The following is a 17,686-nucleotide window of genomic DNA, read 5'->3' as shown; positions in this document are numbered from 1 at the left end:
CTAGTGGCCATGAGGATGCGGGTTCGATTCCTGGCCGCCATAATGCATAATGGGTTAAGGCTCTGGTGTTGCTTTTAGCTGCGGTGTAGGTCGCAGACTCAGCTCAGATCCGCGGTTGCTGTGGCTGTGGTGTAGGCCAGCAGCTGTAGCTCTGATTCGACCCCCTATCCTGGGAACTTACATATGCCACCCCACGGGTGAGGCCCTAAAAAGCAAACAAGCAAACAAAGCACACACCAGAAGGGGCCCCCGGAGGAGGCCTCCAGCAATTCTGTGGGGGTGGCCCCCTAATCTCCAATTATACAAGGCGCCCTGTTGGGGTGTTGGGGGCTCACATTTGGCTGGCAGCCGATAGCCGCAGGTGATCTTGGCCTTGCCGGTCTCGCAGCTCTGCAGAGTCCTGCACTCGTCGGTGAGCAGGGGTCCAGCGGCCCGGTGGATGCAGCCGTCCACTGCCGGGGAGGGGGCAGTGAACGTGGGGCTCCCCGTGGCAACCCTGTGAGCCCGTTTTACAGAGAAGGCCGAGGCCCACGGACTTAATATTCCCAAAGCTCTGGCTATGCGGGACTCACCAGGTACCGCGCCTTTCTCCCGCGGCCTCCAGCCGCTCCCTTCCTCCCCGGCCCACACTTGCTCCACTCCTGGGGGAAACCAGGCGCAGAGAGGAGCCAAAGCGGGCCCTGGCGGGAGCCGGCGCTAACCAGCCGGCAGAGGGCGCGCCCGGCCCGCCCTGCTCTTTCCCGGGTACGCAGGCGGGGCGCGGCGGGGCTGAGATCTCCCCAGACGGAGGCTGCTCCAGGAGGCGGGGTTAGCGGCGGTAGGAACCTCACCCGAGCCCATCAAGGGGGCTGGATGTTCGCCCCTCAGGCTTCGCCCCGACATGCCGCAGGGCCGGCTGCCGGTCGCTGCTTCCGCGCCAGGTGCTCGAGCGCGCCGACCCGCACCGCGTGCAGGATCCCAAGGTCGACCTCCCAAGGCGAGGCCCCTCGGACCCACTTTCCAGACTCTAAGACCCACTTTACAGACAAGGAAACTGAGTCCACCTGGTTACAAGTGGCAGATCCGCTCCTGGCCTTGAGCGAGGTCTTGCAGCTCCTTGTCTGCGCCGCGCGGGGAGGTGGTTGGAGCCTCGCCTCCCGGCCGCGCAGGTGTCTCCGGACGCGCGCCCCAGCTCGTTAACGAGCTGCCTCGTTAGTGCATCCGGCTTAATTGGGGCCAGGCCTGGGCTCGTTTATCCGAGGGCGGCCCTGGGGACCCAGACCCAGATAAACAACTCGGGCGCGGCGGGAGGCTCGGAGGAGACGCTTCTTCGGGAGAGGCGGGGTTCGGTCTTGGGCAGGGTCAAGTCCTGGCTCGCCCCCCTTGGCCTGGGGCACCCTGGCCAAGTACTTTACCCTCTCAGAGTGTCTAGAAAATAGGGACAGCGATTCTCCCCCCTCCTCAAGGAAGGAGTGAACATGACCCGCCTCTGGCAGGTCCCCAGCTCTGATTGCACCCTGGGCCTGTGCCAGGAGCGTGCACACCAAGCTCAAAGCTCTGCAGCAGGAAAGGACTATCATTTCCCCATTTTACAGATGCGCAAACCGAGGCCCTCGCTCCTTCATCATAGCCCCACCCCCAGCATCTTGGCCCAGGTCCAGGGACACCTGTTGGGTCACCCGCTCTTCTTTGGTTTTCTCTTGTGCCCTATGCGGTCCAATCAAACCTAACTTTGCAACTGCATTCAGAGCTGGAACCAGGCCATTTCCCAGAATGTCCCTGGAGTCGGGGGTAGAGGAGTTGGGGGCACCCTGGGAGGGAATCTGGGACTGGGTGCCCCACCCCCCTCCTCTCCTGGGCAGGGATAAGGGCAGCTGCAGCCCATGGAGTGGGGATGGAGAGCGGGCCCGGCTGTGTATCCAGGTGTGGCTCAGTGGGTATACAGCCTGCATGTGCAACATCCATGTGCAGTGTGTCTATTGTAGGTGGGGGTGCCAGGCAACCACCCAGTAGAGTATGCACCAGGTTTAAATGCCAGCTCTGCCAGTCACAGATGTGTGACCCAGGCATAATTAGTGTACTTGTGAATTAAGTACTGCCCCATCTATAAGCTGGGATAATAGCAGCACCCACCTCATAGGGCTATTGGAAGGATAAGTGAGTCAATTTCTGTAAAGTGCTTAAGCCAGGGTGCCTGGCGTGGGTGAAGGTGCTGGGTGTGTTGGCTGTTACTAGGACAGTGAGAGCAGAGGCCGTGCCCATGTGTGTACACCTGGGAGCGTGGTGAGAAGTGTCATCCAGGGTGTATGGGGTGGCACGGGGGCCTGTGGGAGCCAGCTCTCCTGGGGGTCCCCCCCCGGCCCCGCGCCAGTGGTCTCATCCACTTGGCACCTGGTTGCCTGCCATCTGCCAGTGCTGTCCATCCTGCAGGCGACCTTGGCCCGCGGTGGGGGCCGTGCGGAAGTGGCGCTCAGCGAGATCTGTGGTTCAGGGACTTAATGTTTCCTGCAGAAGTGAACAGGCCTGCAGCCAGGCCTTTGGGGCTGACCTGGGGGCATGAGGTGGGAGGAGGAGGGAGGAATTGGCGCTAACGGAGCCCTTGGGCTGGAGCCCCCCCACCCCCACCCCGCTCCCCAGCAGCATCCAGAACAGGGCAGGGAGCCGGGTGACTGCTGTGCAGGCGCCTGGGGAGCAGTTCAGCCAAAGCAGAGATGAGGGCCAGGCCCTGAGTTCCGCCCCTGCGCCCCCCCCCCCCCGCAACGAGAGCCTGCGCACAGATGCTGCTCTGGCACTCAGGGTTTCAGCAGCCTGGGCCCCTCCTGCCCCCTCCCTTGCACATACCAGCCTTGCTCTCCCCATCCCCGAGGGCCAGAGGAGGCCCCCAGCCCCTCGGTCCTTAGCCTTAGGCCCAAAGGCCAGCCCCTTCCTTGTCTTGTACCATGACTCACACGTCCCCTGGCTCTGCCCCCACGGCTCTGTCCTGGCTCCTCCAGTGGCCCGAGCTGAGCCCTGAGACTGGAAGGAGGAGGCTTCCTGGGGGCAGATCCAAGGGCGAAGTCCTTCCTCCCCACCCACCGAAAGGAGGGTGTCCCCAGTTCATACCAAGTGACCCTCAGTCCCCTCCCTGGTCCCCCCAGCTACAATCAAACCTCCACCTTGCCCCCCACCCTGCCCTGAGACAGCAGGAAATCTGGGGTCTCTCCTGGGGAGACTGAACCCACGTGGTAGGCGGTAGGGTCTTCCTTGGATGTCTCGGCTAGGTCAAGGTCAAATCGTCTGTCTGTCGGAAGATGGCCCTGAGGGCGCTCTGCCTCTTTCCTCAGCCCCCTCCTTGCTCCTCCACCTTTCAGCTCCCCCATCTGGCTCAGTTTCCGTCTCAGAGTGAGCAGGGCACTGGGCCGTGTACATCCATCATCTAGTTTGGTCCTCACGGCCAAGGCCACCCTAGGAAGTGCTATTATCTTTTCTGCTTTAGAGAAGAAGAGCTTGAGGCATAGGCAGGGTGAGGGACTTGCCCAGAGTCACACAGCTGGACGGCTCCACTTCCTCCAGGACCACGAAGGGACCCGTCTCTCCGACCCGCCCGGAGCCTCCCACTCAGCCTGGCTGACCGCGGTTTGCCCTCCGCACCCACACACCGGGGTCGGGGGAGGGGGGGGCCCTTCTGTCTGTGGCCGCTGTCTCCTCACTGCCAGCCCCTGCAGCCTGGCTCCTGTCCCCTCCACGCATCGAGACATCCCCCTCCCAGCGGCAGGACTGCTTGGGGACCTCTGGTTGCTGAGTGCTCTGGGACCACTCCCAGAGCACGACGACAACGACCAGCTGCACCCACAGCCTGGCCGCTGCCTCCACCCAGGCCGGCAAGGCTGTCTCGGGGTCCTGGTCCCCCCACCCCTCCTGCCTCCCTCATCTCTTCTGCCTCCTTCCTGAGCTCCTCCGATGCTGCCTGCCGGCCGAGGTCCTGCCTGCCTTCTCTCTGCTCCAGCCCTGACTCTCCACCCCGTCCCGTCCAGGGCCTTCCCCAGAGAAGCCCAGTGCCCCCCCGCTCGGAGGCCCACCCCAGCCTCCTGCCACCAGTGTGGCCTGCGCGCCCTGCGCTCAGCCTTCGGGAGCATTGACTCGCTCCGGGCCCTTTCCTAGCAGGTCCTGGGCCGGGAGGGCGCCGGGAGAGGCAGGGGCTGGAGCCGGAACCTCCTCAGAGCCAGCGGAGGCAAAGCAGGCAGGCTCCCAAGGGGGCCATTTGCCAAGGCGCTTAGGATATTTGGCCGCTATTTAGGGTGCTGTAATATTCATGAAGGGAAGATTAGATATTTAAATTTATTCAGCAATAAATGCGTCTCAGTGGGGGAGCATTCCTCATGCTAAACAAACAAGCAAGCAGGGGCTAATTAATTATTTACAGGAACACAGGAGGCCGGTGGCCTGGGGGAGAGGAGGGCAGCTGTGCCTCTGACCGAGGCCAGGCGTCCTTGACCGCTGGGCCTGCCCCTTGCCGCCCCCCCACCCCCACCCCCGCCTCTGCCCTCCCTGTGGGTCTGGCCCCCTGCGTCGCCCACTCTGGGATTTCTCTTTCCAGAAATCCTGCCTGCAAGCTTGCTGGTGGCTTTGGGCAAGTCACTGTACCTCTCTGAGCCTCAGAACTGGCCTCGGAAAGTTGTGGGAGGACTGAGCTTGCTGAGCAGTGGCCCGGGGGGTGGGAGACTCGGGGCTGGAGTGACTAAGCAACTCCTTCAATCACGGGGGGGCCCAGGCTCAGAGCCCCCAGCTCAGGGGGACCGGGACAAAGGCTCGCGGAGGCCAAGCCACCTCAGCCAGGTGGGGGTTGGGAAGCCTTGCCTGCAGCCCTCCGCCTTGCCCTGGCCTGCTGCTGTGTGCTCCTGGGGGCCCTGGGTCAGGGGAGGGAGAGGACAGGCCTGGGCGGTGCCATCTGGTGCTGGGACCCAGGGCCCCTGAGATGAGCTTCCCTGCCAGCCCATGGGGGGCGTGGCTCTGGGAGCCCCAAATCCCCCTCCCCAGGGCTCTTCCACCTGCTCTGCGCTCAGCTTCCTCTGCCCAAGGTCAATAACAGCACCTCCCTCTGTGTTTGGCGTGAGCATTCTGTTCGAGCTGGTACCAAAGTGCCCCGTGCGTTATCACATGTCACCCCATTTTACAGACGGGGAGACCAAGGCCCAGCCAGGGACTCCCAGGCAGAAGACTCCTCCGCCCCTCGTGCTCTCGGGGGCCCCCTTTGTCAAGGGGTGGAACGTACTGCGCTGCCAGGTGGCGATGTTGCCCCGAAAGCCCTGGGCCCAGGGAGGGCTGGGGAGGCGGGGGTGGGGGGTGAGCCTGAAGCCTGAGGGGCCGCGGTGGGGGTCAGGGGGGCTACGCCCTTCCCGAGGCCCAGAAGGCACGCAGGTCTGGAGGGCCCTCGGGATCACTGCCCACTTCGAAACTCGCCCCCTAGACCCAGGGTGTGGACTCCTGGTGAGAGGCCACGCATGCCAACCTTGTCAGTGTGGCCTGCAGCTGCTGCCCAGGCCCCAGCCACCTGCACGAACGCCGAGCGCCAGGGCTGAAATGGGCCAGAAACCTGAGCCGCCGCACCCCCAGCCCCTAACTTGCTGAGGGCAGGCCCAGCCGTAGACCCAGGACAATGACCCAGACCAGGGGCCTCAGCCCCCCTTCTCTCTGGCCCTCCCTCCCCTCTTCCTCTCTGGTCTCCATTTTCCTCCCAGGCCCTGGGCGAGGTTTGGGAGCCTTGACGCCACATGATACCCCATGGCCAGAGGTGCCTCCATGTCCCACTGCCGCCTGGTCACTCATTCAGTCAGCAGATCCATGCCAGCCCTGGCTCTGTGCTAGGCTTGGGCTCAGCCCGCTGGGGGGATGCGGAGCCCACCCTTGTCAGGCCCCACCCTGGAGGTGCCAAGGCGGGTGGGCACCCCAGGGAGAAGATGGATGGACGACAGCTCCGTGATGTGATCTGAAATTCATTACGGGCTGAGATCAGCTCCTTAAATGGGGATTTGAAAACATTAGGGCTTCATTATGTACACAACGGCAGCGCCTCATTCATCATGCAAAAATCACTCCCGTTATTAAAAATCCCCATGGCAGCCACAGGCCGGGGCTGGGCGGCACCTCGCCCGCTGGGGGCAGGGGACGGGCCCCACGGGCCCAGGTGCGAGTTCCCGCCCAGGGAAGGCCCGCTGGGGTCGGGGGGAGGGCAGTGTGGCTCAGCTCGTGGGACTTGAGCCTCCTTTTCCTCATCTGCGAAATGGAGATGCTAGCGGTACCCTCGCACAGGGCTGAGAGGACGGTACGTGAATTCCGCAGGGAAGGCTCAGCGGGGCCCTGGCATCCACGCAGTGAGCGCTCAACGCCCGCAGTAGTCAGCGCCACCGCCGCCGGCCTCAGCCGGGGTCGGGCAGGGGCGGCAGGACTTGGCGAGACGGCCTCACTCCCTTGCTCATAAAACCTCCCGTGGCTCCCACGAATCCGTAAAATAAAATCAGCAGCTCAGAGTAAGACTAGGGCTCCCTTCAGCTTCCACCTGAGATGACATCTGGCCGGACACGGCCTGGGACAGTGGGGAGGTGGGCCCGCCAGGCGCCAGGCCCTGTGCGAGGGACGGGACGCATGGCTCCAATATCACCCAGTGAAAGAGCAGAAGAGACCAGAGTCCAGAGCCAGATGCGGGGGGCAGGAGTGGATGCGGCTTCAGGGCTGGGCCTGAGTGAGGAGAAAGAAGGCTTTGGGAGAGTCGGGGGTGAAGGGCTGCGGGCAGGGGGCTTGGGCAGAGCCTTTCTGGGAGCCGTGGGAAGCAATCACGGATTAGCGGCGCTGGGTGATGGGAGATAGTGCCGGCCGGGCGCAAAGCCCATGAGCCCCCTGGGGGAAAGGTGGGAGGAAGGGCTGCATCTGCAGGAACCCTCAGCAGAGGGAGATTCCAGCCAGGGAGGGGCGGGGTCTGAGATGGCCTCTGGGGCCCTTGGCCGTGCCCTCCTCCAGGAATGCCCTTCCCCCTAGGCCACAGCACAGCCCGCTGCTCCGGACAACTCCAGGTCAGAGGGTCCTTGCCATACACGCCCGGACACCCGCCGGCCCTGAGCCAGGTGCACAGCCACGTCCAGCCCCTGGACGGGCCCCTTGGGCTGCCTGCTTCTGCCCAGCCTAGCCCAGCCCAGGAGGGGCTAGCTAAACACAACCTGGCCTCAAGAAGGCCAAGGGGCCTTGTCTGCCCGCTGTGCCAGGTCCTAGCTAATCAGAGCAGAGCCTTTCTGGGGGCCGTGGGAAGCAATCGCGGATTGGCGGCGCCGGGTGATGGGAGATAGTGTCGGCCGGGCAGGCGTGGGATGCAAGCGAGCCCGGCAGAAGTCGAAGCCTGAATCCTTAGAGGCCTCGCTAATCCTCCCAGGGCTGCAGGTCCCTATGAACAAGGAGAGAGGGCACGATGGAGAGAGGGCGTGATGGAGAGAGCGCATGTGCAGGAGTTGGGAGAGGACGTGAGTGAGCCAGGTGAGCCAGCGAGAGCCAGACAGGTGGGAGCAAAGGAGAGCCTCCGGGACAGAGAGAGGAAAGGGGAGTCAGGGTACCAGTGTGGAGAGAGGAGAGGGTGGGCTCCGGGTGGCAGGTTCTGCCTGTGCCACGGAGGTGGGTGAAAGAAGGACATGCACAGATACCTGCGCTGGAGCAAGGGGTCCATGAGCACCTACTCTGCTGGGAGGCGGACAGACAGATGCCCTGGGCTTGCCCCTTAGTGGGGAAGTCTGATGGGGAGCAGCTGGTACTTAATCACACAGACAGGAATCTGATTATCAAAGGTGACAGAAGGCTGGCCCAAGAGAGGTCCCATCGCCAAGGACAGTGCCAGGATGTAGCAGGCCCTCAGTGACTAGAGCAGTGTGTGTGTGTGTGTGTGTGTCTGAAGAGGGGGTGCTGCTGGTTGGAGGGGCTGCCCTGATGTGGACATAACTAGGCAGGTGTGGTAGGAAGGAGGAGGAGCCCTCAGGCACAAGAGCAGCATGTGCAAAGGCCCTGTGCCAGGAGAGGGCTTCTCCCTGGTATGGGATGCGGAGCACGGGACGCAAACTTGCAAGGTGGGCCCGGGAGCCGGGCTGTGCAGTGCTGGCGGGCAGGAAGCTTGTGTGGGACCACTGACCAGGAGAGGGGTCCTTGGCAGGCGCCGTGTGGTGTGGGAGGGAATGGGGCAGCATCCGGCTCTGCCCCTGCCAGGGACCTGCCTGACCCCAGCCGCCCATCCGTCGGGTGGGCCCTCACTGCCCCGGCGGGGTCCCGGTGGGGCGGAGCCCAGATGGCCGCTGCAAGCAGGGGAAGGCGGCCCCGAATTAATCTGTCAGTAAAGCTTGGCCGTGGCAGGCGCAGTCATGATTTAGATGAATAATTGAAACGCTCCGATACATTTATTATCCCTTTAGTGCGAAAGTGGCAGAGAAAGACGAGGGGTAATTGAAAAAGAGCGCACAAATCTCCACGAGAAAGCCAGCTTCTTATCGCCGAGTAAACATTTCAGTCCTAATAAACAGGAGGGACGCGTCAGGGCCCTGTCGATTCCCATCCAGATTTAGGGCCCGCCTCCCTTCTTACCATACAATAGGAGGGTGGTTAAAAAAAATTTTTGTTTTTTGGATGGAGCCAGTAAAAGGCTCTTTAGGAGGGAGGCGGGAGCAGGATGGGCCTGGCATCCCCAGGCCTGAGGGTCTGGCTGGGAGGCTGTGTGTGTGTGTGTGTGTGTGTGTGTGTGTGTGCGCGCGCGCGCACGCCCTGGCAGGTCTCCCCACCAAAGACACTGGGCCCTCTTTCTGGTGGGCTTTTCTATCTCTCTGTTCCTGTTGAACTCCTATGCAGCCTTCAGGACCCAAGTCAAATGCCTCCTCTGCTGGGAAGACTTCTACCAAAATGGGTCTTTTTAAGGGCAGAGTCAAGTCTTGAGTCCCAATGTTTGACACAGGTGTCCTCCTCTACCCCAGACACACACACACACAGAGCCCTGGGAAGGAATGGGGAGTAGGGGCCTTCACTCTGTTGTCAGAACCATCCAGCCCCAGAGTGAGGCAGGACCAGGGCCCTGGACCCTTTGGGTTAGGTCCTTTTGGCCCGGCGGCCCCTGGGGGCTCCACTGAGGTTTGGGGTGCCAGCAAATTCCTGCCCCTACTACTCAGGGGGAACACTGTGGCTCCTGGCACCAAAGCCCTGTAGGGCGGCCCCGGGCCCTGTTAGGAATCCCTTTCTGACCTGATAGCTGCCCTCCCCCAACAGGACTGGACGTGAACCTGGGGCGGGGCTGTCAGACCTCCGACCCAGCTCCTAGGGCAGCACCTGGTGGACAGGAGTGCGACTAAGCGCCCCATAAAGGCTGTACCAGGGGCTTGGAGCTCCTGAACCCTGTTCCTGGAGAGAGTATATTCTAGTGGGGACAGAGGCAATAAAAACAAACATAAAACACAAGCGTGTTGAAAGGGGATCCATGGTCTGGGAAAAGCCACAGAGCAGGGGAGGGATGGGCACGGTGGGCGGGACTGGCTGGGGGAGGTTTTTTTTTCTTTCTTTTTTTTTTGATTTTTAGGGCTGCACCTGCAGCATATGGAAGTTCCCAGGCTGAGGGTGAATCGGAGCTGCAGCTGCCAGCCTTCGCCACAGCCACAGCAACTCTGGATCCTTAACCCACTGAGCAAGGCCAGGGATCGAACCTGCGTCCTCATGGATACTAGTCGGTTTTGTCACTGCTGAGCCACGACAGGAACTCCTGGGGGGGGCTTTAAAGAGAGTGGCCAGGGCAGGCTTCGCGAGACCAGTGCTTGTTAAACACATGGATGAGGGGGTGGGAGGAGGGAAAACAAGGTTTGGACTCTGGAGAGAGGGCACGTGGGCAGACCGGGTCTGTCAGGACCCGTCCAGGTGGGGACCCAGGCCCCCAGCCCAGGCAGCTCCTGCCTCTGCCCTCTACCCTGACAGGTCTGGGGTTAGGGCTGGATGGACCAGAGGGCAGGGGAGGGCACAGGCGGCAGAGGTGAGAGCACAGGACGTCCCGGGGCGGGTGGTTCTGGGATCTGTTTCCATTCCAGCCTCCCCGGGGTGTGTGCCAGGCCCCCCCTGCCAGCCCCAGCTGCTGCGCCGCAACCCCCGTCCCCTCCCCGCCACCTCCGCCTTGTTCCAATCACATTAGCAGAGTGACAGCCCCAGCGAGCACTGGCGGCGGCTCCATAAATCTCGGCCGGCGTTAAAAGGCTGGACTCCGGGCCCACTTCCTCTCGGGTCCTGTCCCACCCCCGACATCTCTACATCAGTCAGGCTGGGCTTGGGACCTGCGCCAGCCTCCGTGCACCCTCGATGCTGCAGGAAAGGGGGCTAGAAGGACCGTACTGGCCCTCCCCTCTCCAGCTAGCTGCCCGTTGACCTCCCAGAGGGAGGTCACCAGGCCATCTACGAGCCACTTGCTGTCCTGTCTAAAACCCCAGTGGCTCCCGCTGCCCTTGTCAGCAAGTCCTTTGCTTGACATGGATGGCCGTCCCTGCCTTTACCTGTAGTCCGTTCATTCATTCATCAACCATTTATTGAGCACCTACTATATGTGCCAGAGCCACTTCTAAGTGCTGGAGATAGAGTTGTGCCCTCTGGAACTACTGTTCTCAGCAGGGAGACAGACAATAAACAATGAACAGAATAAATAAGAAAATCAGTATATGGCATGCTAGGACAGAGGTAACTGGGGAGTTCCTGTTGTGGCTGAGCCAGTTGAGAACTCGACATAGTGTCCGTGAGGATGCGGGTTTGATCCCTGGCCTCACTCAGTGGGTTAAGGATCTGACATTGCCACGAGCTGCGGTGTAGGTCTAATACGTGGCTTGGATCTGGTGTTGCTGTGGCTGCGGCATAGGCGGTGGCAGCTTCCGGTTCGACTCCTAGCCTGGGAACTTCCATATGCCACAGGTGCGGTCCTAAAAAGCCAAAAAAAAAAAGGAGAGAGATGATTGGGAAAAAGGAAAAAGCTAGAGCAGTGTGAGGGGCCCAGGGAGGGCAGGGTAGGGCTGGGGCAGGCAGCTGCAATTTCAACGGGTCACTAAGACTATGACATGCAGGGAAACACTCGTAAGAAGGGAAGGGCACAGCCATAGCGCTCTCTGCAGAAGGGTATTCTGGACAGAGTGGGGAGCTGGTGCAAAGGCCCTGAGGCACGAGCCGGCCAGGTCTGTTCCAGGAACTACAGGGAGGCTGGTGTGGCTGGCACAGGTGGGAAGGACCAGGCAGTGTGGTGGGGAGTCTGATAAGTGACAGGAGACTTTGTGGGCTAAGGTAAAGACCTTGGCCGTGGCCCTGGTGAGGTAAGAGCCCTGGCAGGGTTTTGAGCAGAAGGAAGGGTGATGACCTGACTTAGGATTTATAAGTCCTACACCTTTTTTTTTTGTCTTTTTGTTGTTGTTGTTATTGTTGTTGTTGTTGCTATTTCTTGGGCTGCTCCCGCGGCATATGGCGGTTCCCAGGCTAGGGGTCGAATCGGAGCTGTAGCCACCGGCCTACGCCAGAGCCACAGCAACGCGGAATCCGAGCCATGTCTGCAATCTACACCACAGCTCACGGCAACGCCGGATCGTTAACCCACTGAGCGAGGGCAGGGACCGAACCCGCAACCTCATGGTTCCTAGTCGGATTCGTTAACCACTGCGCCACGACGGGAACTCCCCCTACACCTTTTTTGTGACCCTTTGTCTTCAGAACTGAATGGCTAAAAGTCTAGCACCTCATGTGCCCTCTGAGGCCCCTGCTTCCTCTCCCACCTCCCCTCCTTCCGGCTGGGCTCCGGCCCCTCCAGTCTCCGGAGTCTCCCTGAATGCCCCGCTGTCCCTCACTTCAGGCTTCGCCTGTGCTGTTCCCTCTCCCCAGCACACCCTTCCCACTCTTTTTCACCCGCTGTCTCCTCCCCGTCCCTCGGGACACAGTGGGGTCACCACCTCCTCTAGGAGCCCCCCGCTGAGTGCCCCCGCAGGGACAGGTGCTTCTCACTTCGAGCCCTCACCCCCCCATCACCAAGACCACCCTGTGTCATGGCGGCGCTCTTGTCTGCTGGGCCCAGGGTACCCTGCCTGGCAAATCTGTCCAGGCACCCAGCTCTGCACCTGGCACACAGTAGGCACTAGATTACTGGGTGATGAATAAACTGATGAAGGAGAGGGTGGTGTGGGCACAGCAAGGCAGTGTCACATCAACGAGGCCCCCGAGTCCTCCCCAAGGACAGGTTTCCAAAGAGGGTCTGGATGGGCCTGAGGGCCCCCAGCTCTCAGGGAAGCCCCCACATTCTGTGACGCCTGCAGGGGAGCTGTGACCTCCACCGGGACGGCTGGAGGAGAAGTGGGGGAGGGAGGGAAAACATCTCTAGCCACAAACAGACGCCCCCCGCCCCCCATCCTGCATCCTGGCCGGTCACCGACAGCTCTTAACGCTGCTCTTATTTATTCCTGACCTGTGTGCCCCTTTTATTTTTCCCCCTTTTAAAACCTGGCCTGGGCCCCGCCATGACTGCCGTAAACACGGCCCCCGGGATTTATCCGACGGCGCATTAACCCCTGCCCTCTGGCTCACCAATCATGCTGCTGCCTGCATAGACAGCGGGCAGCCCAGCCAGCTGAGGGGCCGAGGGGCTGGTGTGGTCGGCCTGAGCAGGGTGGCCAGGGGAAGCAGGTACCAGGGCCAGAGGGACTGCACCCTCCCCCCACCTCCCCCCAACCCCCGCTCCTCTCTGCGGGTACCTGCTGACCTTGGCCTGCAACCCTGGGGGCCGGGCCCACCCTGACCTCCGACCTCCTGCCCAGCCGGAAGCCCTGCTTTCCTTAACAGCAGTGAACACACACGCATTCTCGTGGTTAACAGGTGGCAGAGCTCTCCCCGACATTATGAGACCTGGTCCTGGCTACAGAGCCGCCCCGCGAGGTTTCAGGGCAGAGCAGAGATGCTGATTTTGCCCCCACAGGTGGGGAAACTGAGGTCAAAGGGGCCAGGCGGGGCTTTCCCACCACACCTGCGGCGGCCCAGCCCCCACCCCAACCCCCGGCCCTGGCCTGGCCCCTTGGAAACCTCCAGTGTCCCTCCAGCCCCTGGTTACAGACCAGGAGGCCTGGGTTCAGAGGGTGGGGACCTGCCCGGTCACCCAGCAGCGAAGGACCCTGGCCACCTTCCTGTTGCCCAGCTTTGTCCACAGTGACGGCGGGCCGGGCAAGGTCAGGGTGTGCAGAGATGGAGAAATGGGAGTGACGCATATGGGCACGAGGAGAGAGGCTGCGGAAAGGTGCCCGGCAACCAGCTGGGCACAGTGGCCGAGGGGGCCAGGAGGACAGAGCAGACCCCCACCCACCCCACGCCCCAGGCCGCAGGAAGGGTCTACTCACCACCGCCACCTCCGAGCAGGGAGCTGTTGGCTGCAAGAGAGAGAAATAGAAAGGCAGTCAGTCTGGGGGTGGCTGGGGGCAGGCAGCTATGTGGAGGGGGCCATGGGGGCTGCCAGCTGGACCTGACTGCCACCCCTTGTCCTGGGCACAGGCTCTCTGAGGCAGGGGCAGACAACCAGGAGGTGGCAGGGCTGGGACCTCCTCTCCTGCCCAGGCTCCCAAGGGGCCTGGTAGGGTGGCAGAGCAGAGGAAGGTCTAGCCCGCTGGCCCCTGAAACAGTGGCACATGCAGGAGGAGTGGCAGACGACCCTCAGCCACATGTATCTTTTTTTTTTTTTTTTAAAGGGCCACACCTGTGGCATATGGAGGTTCCCAGGCTAGGGGTCTAATCGGAGCTACAGCTGCCAGCCTACACCACAGCCACAGCAACATGGGACCCGAGCCGTGTCTGCAACCTACACTATAGCTCACGGCAACGCCAGATCCTTAACCCACTGAGCGAGGCCAGGGATCGAACCCACAATCTCTTGGTTCCTAGTCAGATTCGTTTCCGCTGCGCCACGACGGGAACTCCAGCCACACGTACCCATTCATTCATTCCTTCTTCCTCCCCCAGTGTCTCCAGAGGCCACCGGTGGCCAGGCCTGCTGCAGAGACGCAGGGCTCACGGGCTGGGAGGGCATGAGAACCGTGAACCAGGGCTGGGGCCTCACGGACGACAGCGCCGGTGCGCGAGGTAAAGGACTCAGGTCCCAGGGGCTGGAACCAAAGCCAGTTCAACAGGCGGGTGACTTGAGCCGCTTTGCTCTGTGCCTCAGTCTCCCCATGAAATGGAGCACAGGCCGCCTGACAGGGTTAGTGTGACGTCCTAGGGGGTGGGAGGGCTCCTTGGCTTCGGCCCCTGGCCCCCTCCCTCCACCGGAGCGGCCCTGTCTGTCTCGCTCTGCCTGGCCCCCTGCCTGCTCCTGCCTCCCCACAGGGCTGACTCGGGGGTAAAGTGGAGCCGGCACCTTCTCCACCGGAACAGCAGGGGCTCCTCCCAGCCTGGCCTCCAGCTTCCGGCCACGCAGCTGCACCTGTGCTCAGCCCCGGTGCTACTCAGGGCACGTGATGGGCGAGCAAGGCAGGTGCTGCCCGGGCGGGGAGATGGATCAGCTGGGCCTCCGGCCCTCTGGCCACAGAAGCCTGGCTCCCAGGCAGGGCCTTCAGCGCCCGCACTGCTCTGCCATCCCACCCCACCTCCCCAGGTCCTGTGGTGCTCCCTCTGTAGGAAGGGGACATGGAGCGGAGCCAAGCCAGAACCGTTTCTGGGCCAGCCAGGCCGCAGGCCCCGGGGTGCTGTGTGGAAGCCGTGGACACGGTTAAGTGGTGTCGGGTGGCTCCGAGTGGCTGGTCTCCCAGAGCTGACAGCTCTTCGCTTGGGAATAATTAATTCCACAGCCCAAAAACCCAGGGCTGCAAGTTGCCACGTTACTTGCAAGATTAATACAAGCAGCTAATTAAGATGGAGAGGCGAGGAGCGGCTGGGCGCTCCCAGAGCAGGGGTGGGGGGGCCGCAGGGAAGGCGAGAGGAGGCGGGCTGAGCAGGCAGGCCAGGCAGCCGGAGCCAGAGCAGGAGATGGGCCACAGCAGGACGCCCAGGCAGAGGTGGCGGGCTGCCGAGGGGCTGGGCCCCCCCAGGCTCTCCATGTGCCTCTGCCTAGGGACGCACACCTCCGATGACCCAAGCAGAGGCGATTTGCCAGGCACAGACTGATCCCATTTACTATAACACAGCCACGGGGGCGCTGCTGGGGCTCCACTTTGCAGATAAGGACACCCGAGCTCAGAGGTGGAGCTGCACAGTAGCAGGATGGGAACTGGTCTGTCTGACTCCAAAACCAAGCCACCAAGCAGGCCGACCTCAAGGGAGACTGCCTGAGGGACTGTCAGAGGGAGGCTCTCTCCTTGGCTAGGGCCAGGCCTGCCCCCTCCACACCCAGGGGGAGTGCACAGCGGGGACCCTCAGATGCCGTCTTGATCCACCCCTGCCCCAGCAGGTTGGCTGCAAAGATGCAGGGTTGGACGTCGGGGACAGCCCTGCCCTGAGCCTTCAGGGGAGCCTGGGCGTCCCGGGTCAGTGCAGGTCCAGCTCCCGGCCCCCTTGGCCATTTTAGTGGCTGTCAGAAGCTGCACCCCCCCCCCCGCGTCACCTCTCTCTCTTAATTAACATCGGCTGCAAACGAGCTGGCTCGTGCTCGTTGGTTCCTAGCTCGCTCGTGGAGGGCTGGGTGCCAAATGGATTGGCAGCGAGCCTCAAAGGGGTGGGAGGGGAGGGGGCACTGACCTGCTGTTCTGCAGGCCCCTGTTGGGAGGAGAGGCCAACACCCCTCTGCCCTGCAGCCCCTAAACCCCGGCACGTGTGGCCCTACCCAGGTGAGGGGACTGGGGTGAGCTGGCCGGATGTCCGCCAGGCTGGGGACATCAGGGGGGCAGAGGGAGGTGGGTCTGGGGCAGGAAGGACTATACCCAGGCTGGGCTGGGGGAAGGGGGGACCAGGGAGCCAGGTGGCTCTACCTGTCACAGGTGGGAGGGGAAGGTGTGGCCTAGCACTGGGGGCTCAGACTCAAGCTGCACAGAGGGCCCATCACTGGCCTGTCCCCAAGCTCAGGGGTATCCCAGGAGGCTGGTCTGCAGGGTCCCCTTCCCCCAGCGCACCACGCCCAGCAGGCTCACGGGTGGGGGCTCGGGGGAAGGACGGCAGCGAGGCAGCCTGTTCCCCGCTCCTCCTTCCCCTGGGCTCCTGTCTGGCCCTCTCCCCAGGGGCCTGGATGCCTGGCCACACGGTGCCCTAGAAGACTGCCCAAGGCACTCACAGCTGGGCCAGGCTGCTGGGGGGATGGCCCAGAGGCTTGGAAGGAACACGGAAAATGGGGAGCAGCGCCGAAGATACCACAGGCCGTCCACTGGATGCGCCGCCCAGCCTCCAACCCAAAGCAGGGCAGTTCCAGGGCTTCCTGTGCCGGGGCCAGGGCTGGCCCTTCCCATCCTACCTCACCAGACGCGGCGCAGCCTTCGGGGCCCCGAGCTCCCCTCCGGATGGTCTGAGGCTCTAAATCACAAATGGTCATTAGCCCTGTTTCCAGATGAGGAGACCGAGGCTTGCGGCGTGACCGGGGAAGGCGGCTTGAGCCAGGATGGCTGTGGTCAGTGCCCATTTTCACGGCCCTGCACGGCCCCCGTGTCTGAAGGAGCCTCTTGCTGAGGTGTGATGGCGAGAGTGACAGGGACGAGCACTGGACTTCACGTCCAAGCCAGAGTCTGTGCCCCTGCCCAGAGGACCGCCACCTGCCCCAGCAAAGCATCAAGGGGCATCGAGCTTGCGAGCGGCCGAGGGAGGGGCCCCAGGCCTGGCCCTGGGGTTTGCGGGGCTCAAGGCTTTTTCTGGCTTTGGGAGCACAGGCTCCAGGGCCAGAGTGGGTGCCTCCAGGGCTGTGAGGTGCCCGGGCGGAAGTCTGCCATTCGGGTCTCTGTGTCAGCTGCCACTGCAGGGTGAAGTGGTCCAGCCCTGCCACGGCCCCTGCCCGTGGATGTGCCTGTGTCGAGTTCCACTGGACACCATTAACCGGCTCTAAGCCTCAGTGCTGGGCCTGTGACCTTGGGGTGGCAATGAGGTCCACCCCGGTCATACCATATCCTCTGTCCCCTGATGGTGGCTCACCTCCCCGCCCCCACCATGCACACATTCTGCAGGCCCCGCCCTGACCCCACAGTGCTGCTCCTGCAGTGCTGTTCCCCCCACCTCATGTCACCCTCGGCCCACGCAGCACCCTCCCAGACCTGGGGCACTGGGGGGGCAGCCCCTCCCTGACCCCAGCCCCTGCTGTCCCCTGGGCAGGGGAAAGCCACTCCCCAGTTTGTGCCTCAGCTCCCAGCCCAGTTCAGGAGCTGGCATGTGGCCAGTGCCCAGTGCAAAGGAGACGGCTGCACCTGGAGTGCTTGGCTACTGTCACTGCAGGGGACCCAGTACCACCTCTCTGTCACTCTCTGCACAAAACATTTTAATTGGGTGCCACTCATGTGCCAGGGACCACCATGTGTACCCAAGTTGGAGGGGGCATGGGTAAACATCCAGTGAGGCATGGAGTGGCCCGGAGACCGGGGCGGAGGAGGCGGCCTGGGAACTGAGGCTCGAGGGAGGGCAAGGTCTGCAGGGAGGGGCATGGCCTGGGAACGGGCCGAATGAGCCTGGGCATTGCCCTGCTCGGGAAGGGCAGCCATAGGGGTGCCTGTGCAGGGGCAGGACAGGTGGGTCTCACTTGAATCTCCACAGGCCCAGGGAGGAT

The 17,686-nt window shown here is 62.6% G+C and overlaps 1 protein-coding gene across 1 annotated transcript in view; it reads right to left on the bottom strand.

Annotated features, from left to right (window-relative positions):
* The window catches only part of MACROD1 (mono-ADP ribosylhydrolase 1), a 149,424-nt gene that overhangs the window by 2,046 nt on the left and 129,692 nt on the right, over positions 1 to 17,686 (bottom strand). Inside the window, 2 exon segments of the mRNA XM_047775430.1 lie at positions 336 to 452; positions 13,362 to 13,391. Of these exon segments, the coding sequence (XP_047631386.1) occupies positions 336 to 452; positions 13,362 to 13,391 (147 nt within the window).

Source organism: Phacochoerus africanus, chromosome 4 (genome assembly GCF_016906955.1).
Source record: "Phacochoerus africanus isolate WHEZ1 chromosome 4, ROS_Pafr_v1, whole genome shotgun sequence".
NCBI lineage: Eukaryota > Metazoa > Chordata > Mammalia > Artiodactyla > Suidae > Phacochoerus > Phacochoerus africanus.
The sequence above is the reverse complement of the archived record's forward strand: the minus strand, read 5'-3'. Positions and strand labels throughout refer to the sequence as shown.